The following is a 17,909-nucleotide window of genomic DNA, read 5'->3' as shown; positions in this document are numbered from 1 at the left end:
ATCCCGGAGACTACTTCCCAGGGAACAGAAGTGGAGTGCAATAGAGCGTGAAGCCTTTGCAGTGGTATGGGCTCTGAAGAAGTTGCGGCCATACCTGTTTGGCTCGCACTTCCTAGTTCAGACCGACCACCGACCCCTTCGTTGGCTGATGCAAATGAAGGGGGAGAATCCCAAGTTGTTGAGGTGGTCTATTTCCCTACAGGGAATGGACTTTCAGGTGGAACATCGGCCTGGAGTGGACCACGCCAATGCAGACGGTCTCTCAAGGTATTTCTGCCTTAGCGATGAGAACTCCCAAGGGGTTGGGTAGCTCTCCCCACTTTCAGCTGGGGGGGACGCGTGTTAGACCTGTCAGCCCTTTGGGTGGTCCCTCCTCATCATTATTTATTTTGTCCCACTTTTGCCTCAAACCCTGTTTGAATTTTTCCTTTTTGGGAACCACCAGACTTTTTAGTGTTGCTACAGATTCAGGGAGCCATTTTAGCTACCCCTGAAACTTCTGTCGGAGGGCCTGGAGCACAAAATGGTGGCCACCTGTGACATCACCAGCATCCACTGGAACCTGCTAGCACCTTCCAGAACATTCCAGAACCCTGTGACAGTTGGAGGCGGTTTAGAATGTTGGGAAGCTAAGAGAGAGAGTTGGCAGTTGGAGCTGGCAGTTGGCACCTGACTGGTGAAGAGAGAGCAGCACAACAGTGAAGGAGGAAGGAGTGAAGCAGCAGGGGTGGAAACTTGTGCCTGGAGTGGGGTCCATAAACCCACCCTTGATACTAGTCCCTACTGATGGATCCCAGCCTGTAGCCCTGTGTGGGAAGAAGCCAGAAAAACTCATCCTAAGGACCTGGACAGCAGGAACAGGCCTTAGAAGCAGAAAGCAGCAAGATCCTGACCTGGAAACTGGTTTCCCTGGAGTCCGGCGTCGAGTAGCCTAAGACCTGGAGCCCGAGGTGGAGAAGCGGCGCTGACTGAAGAAGCAGACGTCGTACCCGGAGCCGCCTGAGGTCGTGAGAGGGCGCCGACGGAGGTCGTGAGGAATACCAAAGGTCGAGGAGGAAGTTAACCGAGGTCGAGTGAGCGGCGACATCGGGGGAGTGAAGTCCGCCCTCCGGAGTCGTCGGAGACCGAGGTGAAGTGTACCGGAGGTCGGGAGTGAGGATCGCACTCCGGAGTCGCCCGGAACCTGAGAGGAGGAGCACCGGAGGTCGGGGGTGAGGATCGCACCCCGGAGTCGCCGGAAGTCGACATCGAGGCCAGGCCGGCCGACGTCATCGAAGCCGAGAGCGCCATCGGACCGGAGCTGCCCGAAGTCGACATCGAGTAGAGACTGCCCGACGCCGTCGAATCGGAGGTCGAGATCGAACCGAGGCCGCCGACATCGGACCGGACCCGCCTACCGGCGTCGTCTAGAACTGACATTGTGCCGAGGCCGCCGAGACCGAACCGGAACCGCCTCACGGCATCGACACGACTCCAGCGGCGTCGGAACATCAGAAAAAGGGCAGTAAGTGGAGTAGAGGGCGCTTAAGGCCCTGTGGAGACCTGAGAGACTGCTCTAAGGGGCTAGGGAGGTGCTGAAACCAACCTGACTGTGCCAGGGGTGAACTGGGACTAACCTAGAGAGGTTGTGTGGAGAGAGAAAGCCCGGGCACTGGTATTCCCCCCCTGGATCTACCTCAGTTTAGGCCTCAGCCTTGTCCCAGCCAGGGAGTAGACCCCCCCCCTCAAGCCTTCCACAACCCTACAAGCTGTGCCTGGGCCCAATCAGCCCTCAGGAATTGAAAAGTGATCTGATTACATGAGTGCTGCTGTATACGTTTAATTATTTATTGGGGGCACTGTATTTATTGTGTTAACCTATTTATTGCTTCACTATATTTATTGGTCTACAGGACTTGTGGGTGTACAATATTTATTGGTTCAGTATTTATTGCCTCAGAATATTTAATTGCCTGTATTACCTGCACTTATATTTATGTCCCTTGTATTTATGATCATCCCTATTTATTGAATCTCCAGACAGTATTTATTTGACCTGCACTATTTAAATTTGTATATTGTGATTGTCTTATTTATTTTTCCAATCAGCAACTAAGAGAAAAAGATAAAGAAGAATATTTTCATAATTTTTACGGTGTAGAGTCGTTTTTGGAACGGATGCACGCATGGTTATTGTATGGGTATATTGTATGCTTAGCACGGTGCCTGTTTCCTGACCACTCGAGCCAAGCTACCACAGTGTGTTCGGGGAGTCCACCACCACCCTGCGGAGTGGGAGTGGGCTGTTTCCAACAATAACTTTCTGCTAACAACGGTCTCACTCACTTTATTCTATCACCCTATCAAACTTGCACCAATCTATGCAAGCTCTGGCAAAGTCAATAGCTCTGGGCCACTTGAGTTTAATGCCGGCTTTGTCGTCATGGCTGAAAGAAGGCAAACATGCAGAAACAATCCCATCCGTGTTAGTCTGCACCATACATTAGTGTATCATCACTAAAGAAGCAGCGTGATTCAGTTTTGCAAAATGTGCAAATGATGAATTCACACGGAAAAGCACTTCTGGTCCAAGAGCCAGTAAATGTGTGGTGTACAGCAGCAACAGGAATTTCAGCACCTGTGCTCCCAGCCTGTGGCAGAAGAGAATCCATGTGCAACAAATGTTACTGCTCACTGTGGTGGAATTTGCCTTGCTTCAAGATGAACCTAGTTAGAGGTCAACTAGTGCCTACAACTATGCCTTGGTTCAGAAGGATGCCAGAAGTGAAACCCAGCTCAGGTACAGCACAGATGGAACTTTGAAAGCAACACAGATCCCAGACCCCTCAAATGGTAAAGATGATGCCAAAAGGGAGACCCGTTTTTTTAAGTGGCGTAGGTACAGCCTGAATGGGTCTCAGCGACACGACAAAGATGGAGATGGTCATAAGTTATAAAGCGTTGCACTGCTATAAAGTAGGTGCTACAATGCTGCTGACGTTGAAGGAGCCACTTCTTTTGTGGCAGCCAGCTCCCTCCTCAAGTATGACAACTGCCCCTTCGCCGCTCACTTGTCCCAAATGATGGTCTGCAGCACCTTGAGCTGGGGTCCGATCTGCTGTGCCAGGAGCAGCTCCTCCTGGGCGGCGCTGCTCCCATTGGTCCTCGCTCCCACTGCTGCTGGCGGGGCACGACCCGCTGCTGCTGCCTGCACCCTGGATGTCGTTCTCTACTGGCTCCGCAAACTGCAGCTGCTTGTAGGGAGCGGGTTCTGCGGGGCCCGAGGCTGGCTGTTGGTTCTGGCAGGGCGTGGTCCCGGCAGAGGCGTGGCTGCTGTCAGAACAGTGCAGTGGATCGGCAGCCATGCACCGGGCCACCGGTGTTAGCATGGAGAACAGTGGCATGTCCAGCAGCATTGACATCAAGGACAGACAAGCCTAGGAGCATAGAACAAGCTCTTTGCTAAATTGGCGGCCATCTTCGAAAAAGGATTTCCAATTTTCTGTTGCGACAGAACAATTCTTGAGCGGCAATCTTTATTAGCCTGGCTGAATTAGCCTACATTGTTAAATTGTATACAACGTCCGTACTTTGTTTTGCTAGCATATACGGCGTGTGTAGGATTACGTCTTCTGTGCATAGCAAAGTACCTTTTGGTGCCTCTTCTTCGGTTACACGCTGGTAACTCTCTCGGAACGGCATGATTAAGAATTGGGAAAAATGGGACCACACATAAATAGGTGGCACAAGGGAGGTTTCAGCTATTGGTACATATATTAGCCATCATGTAATTAAGGTGTGAGGATCTGAATGGTGTAGGATCCGGACAGAGCATGTGGCCCAGGGGAGAGTCCAAGGTTCACAGCAAACATCATTGTGTATCCCTCACGAAGGTGTGCTAGAGGGGGAGGTGGTAGATTTCTCATAGGTAGGAGGTGAGATTGGCATGTGTATGGAGGCCAATAGTCAGGTTATATATTGGGACTCAAAGGCATTGATCCAAGTTGGAAAAAGGCGATTGTAAGAGGCTGCTTGGTTGAGAGACAGTGGCAAGAGTAGTAATATAGTTTTGTCTAAAAATGACAGAGGGGGTAGCTAAACCCTAGCGAGTCGCCTACCTTATGACGGAACATTAATGTGGAAGTCATGGCCACACCGCGGTGGAAGTGTAGTGAGATTGCCTAGCCCGGATTGCCAAGGAGGTTGTTAATCCCAGGTGAAGTGTTCATTTTCACAAGGTTGAATAAGTAGGCAGGGACATAGCAATCTGCAGGAGTAATGGATGTCGTGATCAAGAGCAAGTCAACTCTGCCCAAGGTATGTCCTCATTGAGACCCCGTGTGTGTGAGTAAAGTTTAAAAACCCAGTTCTGTTCTTTCCTAAACAACGCCTCTTTCGATATTAGTGGGTGTGCTTCCAAAATTATCCAGTTTAAATTGTTGGTAGTATGGTTATGTTCAGCAAAATCTTTGTGTTTTTTTTTTTACATCTTATATTACTTCTGAGTTCAGTGATTCAGGTTTTGACAGGGCGGGTAGTCATGCCTATGTATTGTAACTGGCAAGGGCAGGCAAGAAGATAAATGCAATTACGTGTGTTGCAGTTTGTGTGTTTGTTTTGTAGTTAAGTCAAGGTATTGGTTAGTGTAATTGCTTTGGTTGCTTTCGTCAAGGGACAAACTACACATTGTCCAAAGGGGGAATGGCCCGTTACAGGTGGCAAGTTCTACAGGATGTTCTGCGGTGTGGGTGTCTTTTTTCTGGGTCTGGTACTGACCAACAGGTCTTTCACATGTGCTGTACATTTGAATACAAACCTAGGTGTACTTTTACAACCCCAGACACATCCAATGCAGAAGAAGTAACCTCCACTGTAACTCACCTACTAATGACGCCTGACAGCTCAGGTCACGTCCGCTTTCCTGGGGGGGAGTGGGAGGGGGGGGTGGAGGGCGGGGGCTTGGGAAGTAGGGCAATAGGTAGTAGAGGGATGTCAGATCCCTTCCGTGACGTGAGCAAGGCCAGTGGCGGTGCGGAGGGATAGAAGAGAAAAAATTCAGGGCTTCAAAAGGGATGCATAATGTTACCATGGGAATTTCATGGTGTGGGACGAGTTGAAACACTCCCCAGATTACGGCAACGCCTGGGAAAGTTTGAAATGGGGTCTGTCACATCCTTCCCTTGCCTGGAGAGTGGGTGTGAATATCAAGGGGTGGAAGGAGGAGTACGACTGGAATGACCAATCTTCCCAAACACACCAGAGATGCTGTCCCACAGTAGCTGTGGGTAGGCTACAGAAACTGGGGTGAAGCCTGTTCAGTCACGCCCTAGTCATTTTGTCTACAATGGATAAAATACTGCCTTAAATATTTTCCCCCTGGACAGTAAGCAGCTGCAATGATGTCCTGTTCACAATTTCGAACGGGACATTACAGAGGCAAGGAGCTGCTGCATAACTGCATCTGCATTCATTTGTGTAAAAAGAAGCACTGTGGAAGCTGATCCTGAAGGAGTGGGAAAAGCCTCCTTCCCAGAGCACGGCTTGCGAAAAATTCTGAAATCATCACTTTAACATAGGCAAGGCCAGAGTGAGGGAACAGGTAGTTGGTGTGCCACAACTATCTTCAGATCATTTGATGGGTGCAGAGAGTGTTATTTAGCTGCACCCAGCCCTTGGTAAAAGTGGGGATGCATTTTTAACTCCAACCCCCCACTCTTAGTCCTGAGAAGGCTATGGGGATTTGGCGTGAAGCTCTTTTTAGTTCTAATTCGTATCTGGGTGCCAGGATAGGCTGAAGAAATACCATGAAAATGTAGACCTATGCTGCAGTGGGTCTTGTGCTGTGCAACAGTTTCCTTTTTCTACCCTTGTTTGCAAACATCAGGAGGGATTTTTAAGCTATGTGGACCTTGATCATCACCAAACATGAAACATTTTGCAATGGTTTCATGTTCTACGAAACAGCCTAATTTCTTGCTTTCCCTTTGCTTCAGAAGTGAACATGGTGATGTTGGCTGAACTCGGAAAAACATTTCTAGTCACATTCATACCGGATAATATACTAAACATGAATTCGCTTTATACACCTAAATTCTTCCTAAAGTAAAAGAGAGTGGTTTCAAACATTAGATAATGTACTACAACAAATGACTATTCCGGTACACACCACAGAATAACCTGCAAATGACTTACATTGCTACATTTACCAAACAGTAGTTAACCTGAAAAATTGCTCTCACATTTTTGTAGTTTTCACAACAGCAGTTTCAGTATAGTCAAGGATTAACACTGTTGTTTAACCATACAGTTTTGCAGACCTGAAGTTTTTGTTTTCCCGTTATCCAGACCAATGGCCAAAGATTCCATCATCTCGGCTTTTTTAACATGAAATTCATAGGGCTGCATCCTGCCTTGTGCCACAGCTCGTTCCATGTTTTGCAGGGACTGCTTTTTGTATCCTCCTGAGTTGTCCAACCCGTATTGTTGCTGTTTACATAAAAAAAGTATTTCATTTAGGGGATTAATAGTTTCACTTACATTGGTTTCTTCATTCTTGTTAGATCCAAAAAACAAATCCTTTATTTTAGATCTAACAGAGATCATCGATATCATTTTGATTTTAAGACATGTTGGCTTGATAGCATCTAATCCAAGCATTAACAGAAGTCTTGAGACTAAGGAAGAGGGAAAAAAACCTCAGATCTTTAGAGGGGAACTTGAACGCTAAGAGGAAACCAGGGACTTGGTCTGAGTGGCAGTAGGGGGAGGGGTCATGGAGTAGAACCCAGGCCGGGGGAAAAAAACAGGAAATATGACAAATGGATCATTTTCATTATAATACAATTATGTCAGAAGGGTGAAGAATCACAGGATTTTGGGTTAGGAAATATAAGGACATAACGAGAAGTATCAGGAATACTGAGGCTTGAATACACATATTTACTTTAAAACGGTCTGCTCATGAGGACTCTATGCTAACTACAATGTGACCTACTTTTATATATACAGTTATATGATTTAAGTGGCACATTTTATGTGCCTATAATTGAAAGTTCTAGTGTATCTCTTTGTTGGGGAACTGTTCACCGGATTACTGATGCTGTGGGAAGATATATTAAAAGGTGAGGTTGGAGAATGTGGATATAAATTAACATTTTTTTCACGTGTGTCAAGAATGTGAGGAGAATAATTTTAATAACACCAAAATAGACAAAATTGCATCAAGGAATAGGCAGAAGTCCGATCTGGACGAGGTTAAATGTTTTTTGGTATTGTGCATTTCAGATGATAACAAAAACTCAAACTAAATGAAACAGTATGTGGGAAAAGGTACAATCAAAACTAGCAAGACAGACACTGCGTTTGAGGGTCATTTGTGGAAGAAACATTATTTAGCATTTTACAATGCTATTATTTGTATCATAAGTGTGGGTGGTAAGCCCTGTAAGAATCTCCACAAATCCTGTAGCATTCCCTCACAGATATGTAAGGTAATTGCATTAATTTAGCTGAAGAACAAGTTACTTACCTTCGGTAATGATGTATATCTGTAAGAGACATATATTAGTTATAGATTACTTACCTTAGAATCACCCCCAGGCGTGAGACTCAATCCGGAGAAATTTTTTCTTAGCAGTTCCCCTGAGCGTCGGTGGGTGGCGTCGGTCGACTCCGCGTCCGTCGCCGGCGTTGCGGTTGCCAGGATGATGTTGCGGTATCTACCAAGACGCCGCCCCTGCACGCTGACGTTAGCTCTTTGTACACGACTTTCTACACCAGAAGACCAGAGCCATGCAAGCCACTGACAACTGGTGCACAAACCTAGGGCCCTGAATGGGAGTCCCTTACTCTAAAAGTCAGTTTGCAGAACGGGGAGAATGGGTTGGGTGGTCAGGAATCTATAACTCATATATGTCCCTTACAGATATATCGTTACCGGAGGTAAGTAACTTGTTCATCTGAAAGAGACAATTAGTTATACATTCCTTACCTTAGAATAGATACCCCAGCAATAACAACCCCGGAGGTGGGTCTATGAACCAAGTTCACACCAGAAAGTCCTGGAGAACCGAACAGCCAAAGAAGCCGTCTCTCCTGTATTGCCAATCCAGGCAGTAATGCTTGGTGAACGTGTGCAGTGATGCCCACGTGGCTACCTGGCAGATGTCACCGAGGGGGACTTCATGTCCCAAAGCGGTAGGGGCTGCAGTCGCCCTGGTGGAGTGGGTGTGCAGGCCAACCGGAGGCTCCTTTTTCACCAAGGAATAGCAAATTTTGATGCAAAGAACGACCCATCGAGAGATGGTTTGTTTTTGCACAGCCCGACCTTCCTTCGCACCCGCATAACTCACGAAGAGTTGATCGTCCACACAGATTGTAGTGTGCGATCAAGATAAAACGATAACACACGTTTTGGACCCAGACAGTGTCTCTCCTCCTCCTTGGACGGATGCGGGGTGGAAAGAAGGTGGGTAAAATGATGGTCTGACCCATGTGGAAAGAGGTAACCACTTTGGGAAGGAATGAAGGTCTTGTACAAAGTACAACCTTGTCTGGATGGACTGCAAGGAAAGGAGGTGTAGATGAAAGAGCTTAGGGCTCACTCACCCTGCTAGCAGAGGTGAAGTCGTGGATGTGAAAATAGGCGTCCTTCAAGTCCAACGGTACCATCCAGTCTCCAGGGTCGAGGGCAGACAGGACCTGAGCCAGAGTCAACATCTTGAACTGCTCCTTCCAGAGGAAGCGGTTGACGTCCCTGAGGTCCAAGATAGGACGCAGGCCTATCAGAAAGTAGTGTGACTAACAGCCAAAACCTACTTCTGGCAGAGGGACTCGCTCGATGGCTCCCTTGGCCAAGAGAGCCGTAACTTCCAGACGGAGAAGGGCCAAGTGATCCTCCAACATGCGACAAACGACTGGTGGCATTGATGGAGGGGAAGTCTCGAGGGGGAGGGAGTAGCCCCTTCCGACTATATGCAAAACCCACATGTCTGACGTGATGTTGGACCAGTGGGGGAGTTGATAGCGAATCCTGCCACCCACTGGTCTTTGGTGGCCCTGAAGGGTCAGACTAGGAATGTTTGGAGGCTGCAGCAGAGGGGGCGGTGTTGGACTGGTCCGCCCTCTGGTTCCCCGCCCCACGTCGCTGGGTCCCACGTCCCCAGCAGTGCAGTGGCTGGTTAGTTTGCGCCGACCTGTGCTCTGGTTGGAACGGGGTGGGGCATCCCTTCCGTAACCACAAAAGGCCCAAGGACTTGGACGTAGCCTTAGAGTCCTTAAAACGCTCAAGTGCGTTGTCTGGCTTCTCATCAAACAGGTAACGGCCATCGAAGGGCATGTCCAAAAGAGTACATTTAACATCCCCCGAAAAGCCAGATGTTCTCAGCCAGGCATAGCGTCGGAGTGCTACTGACGTTGAACCTGTCCTGCCTAGTGAGTTGGCAGTGTCCAGTCCACATCTGATGGTGAACTTTGCTGCATCTCGACCCTCTGCAACGGCATGGGCGAGTACAGCCAAGGTCTCCTCCTAACATTATACCAGCACTTACCCAACCATGTCCCACACAGAGTGTTGGTACCGGCCCAAGAGACATGCAGTGTTCCCTGACCGCAGTCCTAAGCTGTTTGGAAGAAAACATTTTCTTCCCACTATGGTCCAGCTTCTTGGATTCCCTATCTTGTGGAGCTGTAGGAAACACTCTACCTTTCAAAGACGAGGCTTGAAATACCAAGCTCTCTGGGTTAGGGTGTTGGGAGAGGATCCATGCAAGCCACATCACCCTGGATTTTCCAGGATCCCTAGGTTTCAGAAATGCCCAGGGTTCCCTGGTTGCCGGGCTGACCCAGAACCCAAATAGAGTGGCCTTTCATTATGACAAGTGAGCGAAAATTGGGAATTTGTTCCCTTTCTGGCCCAAATTTCAAAACTATGCCCAAAATAATCGGAATTTCCTCTCCTTTGCCATGACGATGGAGATGCTCTAAAATCCAAATAGGCAGAAAAACAGTTGGAGCTTTAGGCCCAATGCCAGTATGAGCCACCAGTGTGTAGATAGCCCTAAAGTTTCGCTGATTCTTCAAACTCCCGCCCTCCCACCCTCCCCCCCCCCCCCGCTCCCCTACCCGCCCCTTTTGAAAGACTGCTGGGCCCATTCTGGGTTGGAAGCAAGGCCTGAAGCCTAGGCATGCCAAACCAAAACTTCCTTTTTGTAAATCTATTTTTCCAATGCGGTCTAGTGGCGTTTTTGCCCCCAAACTCCTTTACACTACAGAAAGACTGCTGGGACTCTTTTGGGATGCGGCACCCCACCCTAGTTAAAAAAAAACAACAACAAAAAAACAGTTTGCCCAAGTGTCTGATGGGATTTCTGCCCTCCCCCCAGGTTTAAAAAGTGGCGTGGGGAGGGGAGCAGATGCCCATGCCTGTTGGGGGGGGGGGGGGGGGGGGGGTTACCTGGTGGGTCGATACCTGCTTGTGGACCGCTAACCTGCAGGGATTCACTAGGGAGATGTACAGCTCAAAAGGGGTTTCTTTCAAGCTGTACATTTCCAGTACAGACCGGTGCTTGGGTGGCAAAATTATGCCCCCCACAAGCATGATCAAATTTAAAGTAGACCATGTCTAAAAGTGCCATTTGCTTTCACTTTCTTTACTGTGAGGTCAGTGTTATATGCGTTCGAAGAGATGTACATGTCATTCTGACTGCAGAAGTAAAGCAGTAAAAGTGAACGTCTCATCTACCAAACTGTAGCAGTTATAGGTTTTCCAGTGGGAGACTATACAATCGCATTACTACACAATTAATGAGAAAAGCTGGAAAGAACTCCAGCTCCTAAGAAAATCTATGATAGTGCAATTGCCATAGTGCATTAAAAAAACGTATTCTCGCCACACAATATTGAAGCTGAACAAGTAAAGTCATTTTGGACACTAAGACCTTGAGGTGTCTCAGGTTTTGTTTTTCCTTAATAAACATCCTGATGCACTTGGGTTTCCTTTAAAACCGCTATTTGTGGCAAGATTTCTCTGTGTTCTTGTGGTTTCATCCTGTCTTTACACTCCTCGATAATCACCCGAAAGACAATTTAATGTTCCAAGAATATCGAACATTTAGGTTCTAATGTATTCAAATTCTATTTAAACTTGCCTTTGAGGCATAATTATAGGTTTAGCCACAAACAGTGGGGGCTGAATCACTGTTCTTGGCTTCAACCAGATCAACCCTTTAAAGTTCTCAAAAGAGTTGCAGTCTGGAGATGTTAATTTGAGTTGTGGATGAATTACACTAACTTTGCCTTTATGGGTACATACTGTCTGGCATGTCTGCAAAAAACCAGGAATCCATACAGTTTTGACAGGCCACAGATCAACACGCCCATTAAAGGCCAATCCATGTCTCCCCTTGGTATTCCCTGCAGAGAATAACAACTTCTCTTCTCAGAAAAACTACTCAGAATGAGAAATAATTTTGAAAATGTGAATTCACCACGTAGTCCCAAACTGAATATATCCTGACAAAAAAACTGAGTCTTCACCGCTGTAGTAAAAGAAGTGACGAGACCAGTGGGAGTTCAACTGTCACTTTATTCCAAGTCATCTGCTCTCTGACATGAGCAGGTTGTCAACATTCTAAGGAGAGCTTCGGAGGAAACCAAGGTAAGAGGGAAGGAGGGGGTGGACGGAAGGTACCAAGGAGGGAAGAAAGAGGGGAAGATACAACACATCTCCTTACCCAACATAAACGATGAACATGGAGGGAGCAGTTACCTAGCTACTCTATCTCCACTCCAAACTTGACCATCCTCCAATTCCACCACATTCTTCCCCCTCCCTTTGACGTTCTGAGAAGGGAAAAATTTACTCTGTCCCACTTTAACCCTGGTGGGTTTCTTTATCATTACAGCATCATTGGCCAAAGGTTCCAAATCCTTCACCCCATGTTTCTTATCGTACCAGCCTTTGTAGCGGGATTGATGTTGCTGCACCTTGGCCTGACTTCCTGACTTGTCATATACAACCTTCTTACCCCCTTCTAGCCAGAGAGGGTTTAACTTGGTGCCTGGTTCTCTCCCTCTTAACATTACAAAGGGAGAGATTCCTGTTACAAGGTTGGGTGCAGTGTGGTAGGCCCACAAACAGTCTTTAAGCGAATCATTTACGTTGAATCCGTTAGACGTTGCCAGTTGTATATGTTCCTTAATCATACGGTTCATCCTTTCTACTAAGCCATTGGCCTTAGGGCAGTAGAGGGCCGTTTTCTCATGCTTGATGTTGTGTTCCTTTAGGAAGGTCACCATTTCATCTGATGTAAACTGCACCCCATTGTCAGTTACTAAGGTAGATGGAATACCTTCAAATGAGAATACCGATTCCAAAAATGCCACAAGGTTCTTGGTAGTGGTGGAAGGGGTGAACTTGACATTGACCCAATGGGAGGTGTAGTCCACCAACACAAACATGAACCTTCTCAATGGACCTAGTGCATCCATGGGGCCAATAATGTCCATGGCCAACTTGGTCCATGGAACAACAGGTACTTCCACCGGTGAAAGGGGAACCTTACGTAAGGTCTTGGATTTATCACTCTTGGCACAGCTAAAACAGTCTTTCACCTTTAGCTCCACTCTAGAGTCCATCTTTGGGAACCAAAAGTTGTTTCTTACTTTGCTTTTGGTGATACTTCTTCCCAAATGGCCTTCATGGGCAAGGTCTACTATTCTGTCTCTCAAAGTCTCGGGTGGCACAACCTTAGCATTGCGGTAGATTCTGTCCTCCTGAATGGTAAGCTCATTCCTGACTTCCCAGAATTCCTTCAACTCTTCTGCCACATCCCCACATTTCTCTGGCCACCCCTTTATGATTAAATTCTTTAGTGCCTCCATTATAGGATCTTTGCTCATTTCGTTATTCCATTCTTCTTTTGAAAAGGAAGGCAGATGAATCGCGAGAATGGGGGAATCCAAAAAGTCTTCCACGGTGTTAGTTTCTACCGGGGACCTGGATAAGTAGTCTGCTAGGACATTGTCCTTCCCTGGCAAGTATTCAATTCTGAAACTGAATTTCTCCAGTCCCAAGACCCATTTTGCTATCCTGGGTGATTCACAGAGGGATTTCTTGGCTGAAAAGATGTGTGTTAGGGGTTTGTGGTCCGTGCGGACTGTAAATTTACTGCCCCATAAAAAAAACTTGAAATGGTTGATGGCCCAGTAGCAGGCCAACGCCTCCCTCTCAATTACGGAGTAGTTCCGTTCAGGAGGACTCAAAGTACGAGAGGCAAAGGCAATGATGGTCTCCTCACCTTCCCCTTTTTGAGATAGGGTGGCTCCAAGCCCTTTGTTGGATGCATCCGTGCATAGGATGGTTCTCTTCCTATGGTCAAACGGTCCCAAAGCACGTGAACCCACAATCTCCTTTTTTAGAGCATTTACCGAGTGAGAATGTATCTCTTCCCATATGAATTCACTCTTTTTCTTTAATAGTTCTCGTAGGGGCTCGCATTTCTCTGAAAACTTTGGTATGAACTTGGCCATATACTCCACCAACCCTAAAAAGGATTTGAGCTCCTCCTTGTTAGAGGGAAGAGGAGCGTTTTCCACTGCTTGAACTAGGCTCATCTTGGGTTTTATCCCTTCAAAGGAAAGATTGTGTCCCAGGTAGTCTACCTCCATGACTTTGATCCTGCATTTTTCCTTTTTAACCGATAACCCTGCATTAGATAACCTGGAACATACTTTTCTGAAAATGAGGTCATGTTCTTCTCCATCGGCCCCATAGACTAGAACATCGTCTTGAAAGCACATGCAGTTAGGAATGTCCTCCAATACCTTTTGCATCATTTTTTGGAAGACGGCAGCCGCTGATGCCAGGCCAAAAGGCATCCTTAGGAACATATAGGTGCCAAATGGTGTTGCAAATGCAGTAAGAGGTCTAGACTCAGGGTGAAGATCTACTTGGTAATATGCCATTGAAAGGTCTATGACTGAAAAGAACTTAGCCTTCCCCATGGTACTCAACATTTCATTGATGTTGGGAAGCGGAAACCGTTCGACCCAGATGTTTTCGTTGAGACTGCGTAAGTCGATGCATAGGCGAATGCCCTGACCATTGGCCTTAGATGCTATCACAATTGGGGATACCCACTCTGAAGCGTCGATGGGTATAATGACTCCAAGTTGGCAGAGTTTATCGAGTTCTTCTTTGAGAGGCTGTCTTAACAGTAAGGGAACTTGGCGAGTCTTATGTACCACAGGTTTCGCCCCTTGTCTGATCTTTATTCTATGCTGAAAATGCTTCAAGACTCCCAGCTCGTTGGAGAAAAGGTGGGGGAATTCGTCACATAGGGGTGATTCCCCCGTGGCGCCATTGACTACGTTGACTTGTTCCTTACCATTTGGATCTAGGATTACCCCCAGTTCTCTCTGGTGACGCCACCCAAGGAGGTTGGAACCCGAGCTGACCAGGTAGATCTTGCCTACTGTGGATCTCCCTTTGAAATTTATTTCAGTCTCCACCATGCCTACCAAAGGAATAGGGTCTTTGGTGTACCCCTGGGGTGTGATGTCAGGTTTAGAGATTTGCATGCCTGAATCCCCTTTGATTTTCCTGTAATCTTCCATGTTTAATAAGGTGAATGGAGAGCATGAGTCTGCGAACATTTCAATGCATGTATCGTTGATAGTAATGCTGCATTTTGGGTATTCAAAAGGGATACTGCCACACGTGCTTTTTACTTGGAATGTGAATCTTGGCTGCTCAATGTTGGTATCATTGACGGCTTTAACTTGGGTGCTGTCACTGTCCCTACACACTCTGGCTAAATGTCCTCTTCTATTACATTTCTTACAGTGGGCATTGCGAGCTGTGCACATGGGATTGTTGGCCAGATGATTGCTGCTCCCACATCTGTAGCATTTGAGGTCCAAGTGATCTTTTTGAGATTTACTGTATGACTCACCCTTGCTCCTGACTTTGGAGATATTCTTACTGGAAGGTTCTGCCTGAACTGCCGCAACCACTTCATCTGATACCTTTATTTCTTTCATGCACTTTGCCGTATGTTCAATAGACTGGGCAATAGACACCGCTTCCTCCAACGACGGGTTTTTTGATAGCAACTTCTCTTGTATTTTACTGTTGCTTGTGCACCTGACTAACTGGTCACGTATCAAGGAGTCATTGAGCTCCCCAAAATCACACCTTTGGGTAAGACCTCTCAAATTGGCAATGTAGTTTTTTACCGATTCGTTCTTCCCTTGTAATCTACTGAAGAACTTATGGCGTTCCAGAACTACATTTATTTTGTCCCCAAAATGATTACCTAATTTTAGCATGGTAACCTCATACACATCAAGGTCCTCATCTTCCTCCAACTCCGGTTCTGGGAGAGTCTCATATACCTTGCGACCATGTACCCCCATGTTGTGAAGGAGAATATGCTGTTTCCGTAATGCAGAAAATCTCTCCCCCCCCATAGCTATCAAATATGACTCGAACAGCTTTGTCCATTCTTTCCAATGGATGTCAGGGTCGCCACATTCATTGAGAAATGAGGGTGGTTGGCTTATTCCCGGGGTACCCATTATGAGGAGAGAGGGAAAGAGGTTGGGAGATAAACTGGCAAGGTGCCTGGGAGGATGGTAGTCCCCAACAGTTCAATTCAGCTTACTAGGACGAGGAACTTCTATAATGTAGAAAGGCAGTAGCCTTGAAATCCTGGGTATGCAAATGCTCCACCCCTGGTACAGTTCCCACGAAGCACAGTAATGTCCTACAAAGCTGGAGTACGCCGAGTACAACACCAATTGGCCCAAAAGGAAAGAGTCACGGTATGCCGTAAAGAGCAGGGGCTAACGTGAGATAAAAGTCAGCCAAGTGGTCACAAGTCCCTAAAAGCTGCCTAAACTTGGCTGGATTTAACCCCAACAACGAACTACTGGAACCACCACTTGACGTACCTCAGTGATCCAGTATGGATGTTGCTGTCGATCGTGCCTTCCCCAGAACGAGCTCAACGCCTGCGGCTTGTTGGAAACTGATGGAAACACCCAGGACCCAGCGAAACCAGCTGCTATCCACTCTGTAGTGGGCGTGAGGAGGCGCGTCACTTTCACCCCCCCCTCGTCAGCTGAGGGAGTTCAGGAGACTTCACGGCGCTGACGCGGAGGAATCTCGTAGAAACCTGACGAAATGGCAAGGGGCGGCAGGACCCAGCAGAGCACTTCTGCTTCCCGCCTACTGTGGGCGTGATGAGGCGCGTCGACCACAAGTTCCTCGTCAGCTGAGGGCGCGCTGGAATCCCCCGGAACCGCTGCGAGTTGAGGTGAAAAGGGGTGCCCCACAGGATGCTTGTGCCACTGGAGTGCCGGAATACCTTCTGCCAGCACGGGGAAATTCCTCAAATCACCAACCTCGCTGAGGAGGACGTCCAACAACCGGCACTCGCGCCGAGTCCCCGGTACCAAACGCAGCGGTGTTCCACTCCTACCTCGGTGAAGAATCGCCGAGCCCCCGGACCACCAGCGATGCGCCTCCAAAGATCGTAGAGACGAGGACACGCTGAGGGGAACCCTTGACAGGCGCCAAACAGCTGCAGCCGTCGTAGCACGGGGAATACCTCCACAGAGAAGAGTCGTGAAACAGGAACAGACCTCGCTGGAAAGTCCTGACAGCCAGGTCACCTTTGCGCAGAGCCCCCGGAGCACCAGCGGTGCACTTCAGACTTCGGTAGGGACGATGACGCTCGCGTCACTGACAAAGGAACCCTTCACAGGCACCATCAGACACAGTCTTATTGGTACGAGGAGGCTTCTCACACAGAAAGTCAGAACAGCCACAGCAACTCGCCCAATCCGCTGACACAGCACGCCAGTAGTTGAATCTTAGGATAAGCGGAGTCCAGGAGGTCACACGCAGTTTGAGAGCGTAAACGTAAAAGGGGAAATGACTTGTCCTGCCCCCCTCGCAGGATCGTCGCCAGTGTAGTAAAAAGTGACGAGACCAGTGGGAGTTCAACTGTCACTTTATTCCAAGTCATCTGCTCTCTGACATGAGCAGGTTGTCAACATTCTAAGGAGAGCTTCGGAGGAAACCAAGGTAAGAGGGAAGGAGGGGGTGGACGGAAGGTACCAAGGAGGGAAGAAAGAGGGGAAGATACAACAACCGCCAAATAAAAAACATGAGGGAAACAGAATTTAAAATCAGCACTTGACAGTCAGCTCTTTGTTCAGGAATCCTCTCAAAGTTAGAAAAAAACACTTAGAGTCTCACAGTGTTGCAGGCAGATTGTGCTGCTCCATGAGTAGCCTTAAGGAGACGGTACAGTTTTTCTCTTTTGGAGACTGCAGGCCTTGACAGCACGTTGCTTAATTTTTTGTTTAAAAATTGGAAAAGTGGGAAAAGCTGCTGTGCCCTTAAATCCCATTTTTCCTGCTACCTTTTCATTTTGTTTTACTTTTAAAGTTATTAAAAGTATGTGAGGCCAAATGTCCGCACACACACTTATACCATAGACTACAAAAGAATACTCCCTTAGTTCGCGGGAAAAGTCTTCACATCAGAAACAGGGGTTGGGAAAAGGTATTTTCACATCTTGCCCCTAAACCTGTGTATAGTTCTTCACAGTTTAACAGTTTACATGCATCTACAAAGGAAAACGGGACCTTGTCTAGAAATGATGATTTCCATAGCTTTCCGAACTTGCCCATGGGGATTTTTAGGAAATTCCAAAAATGCATATGTATCTGGACAACCCTATGACTGGTAGACTTGCACACTTTTTGAACAATCAGTTCATCTGAAAGCAAAGGTCATTAAACAAAGAATTATATAAGTATGCCAAGAAGTAAACAGGTTCAGGTTATGCAACCTTAATTTAACACAGTCACCTCCAAACATGGAAACAATAAGGACAGCTAGTATATTCCAGATAATA

At 47.3% G+C, this 17,909-nt stretch overlaps 1 protein-coding gene across 1 annotated transcript in view; it reads right to left on the bottom strand.

Moving 5' to 3' along the window:
* The window catches only part of ZUP1 (zinc finger containing ubiquitin peptidase 1), a 138,821-nt gene that overhangs the window by 69,629 nt on the left and 51,283 nt on the right, over positions 1-17,909 (bottom strand). Inside the window, exon 4 of the mRNA XM_085611312.1 lies at positions 6,297-6,465. Within this exon, the coding sequence (XP_085467438.1) occupies positions 6,297-6,465 (169 nt within the window). The remainder of the gene's footprint in view (positions 1-6,296; positions 6,466-17,909) is intronic.

The sequence above is a fragment of the Triturus cristatus genome, chromosome 6, assembly GCF_964204655.1.
Source record: "Triturus cristatus chromosome 6, aTriCri1.1, whole genome shotgun sequence".
NCBI lineage: Eukaryota > Metazoa > Chordata > Amphibia > Caudata > Salamandridae > Triturus > Triturus cristatus.
Note: the sequence above shows the minus strand (reverse complement) of the source record. Positions and strands in the feature narration are given on the sequence as shown.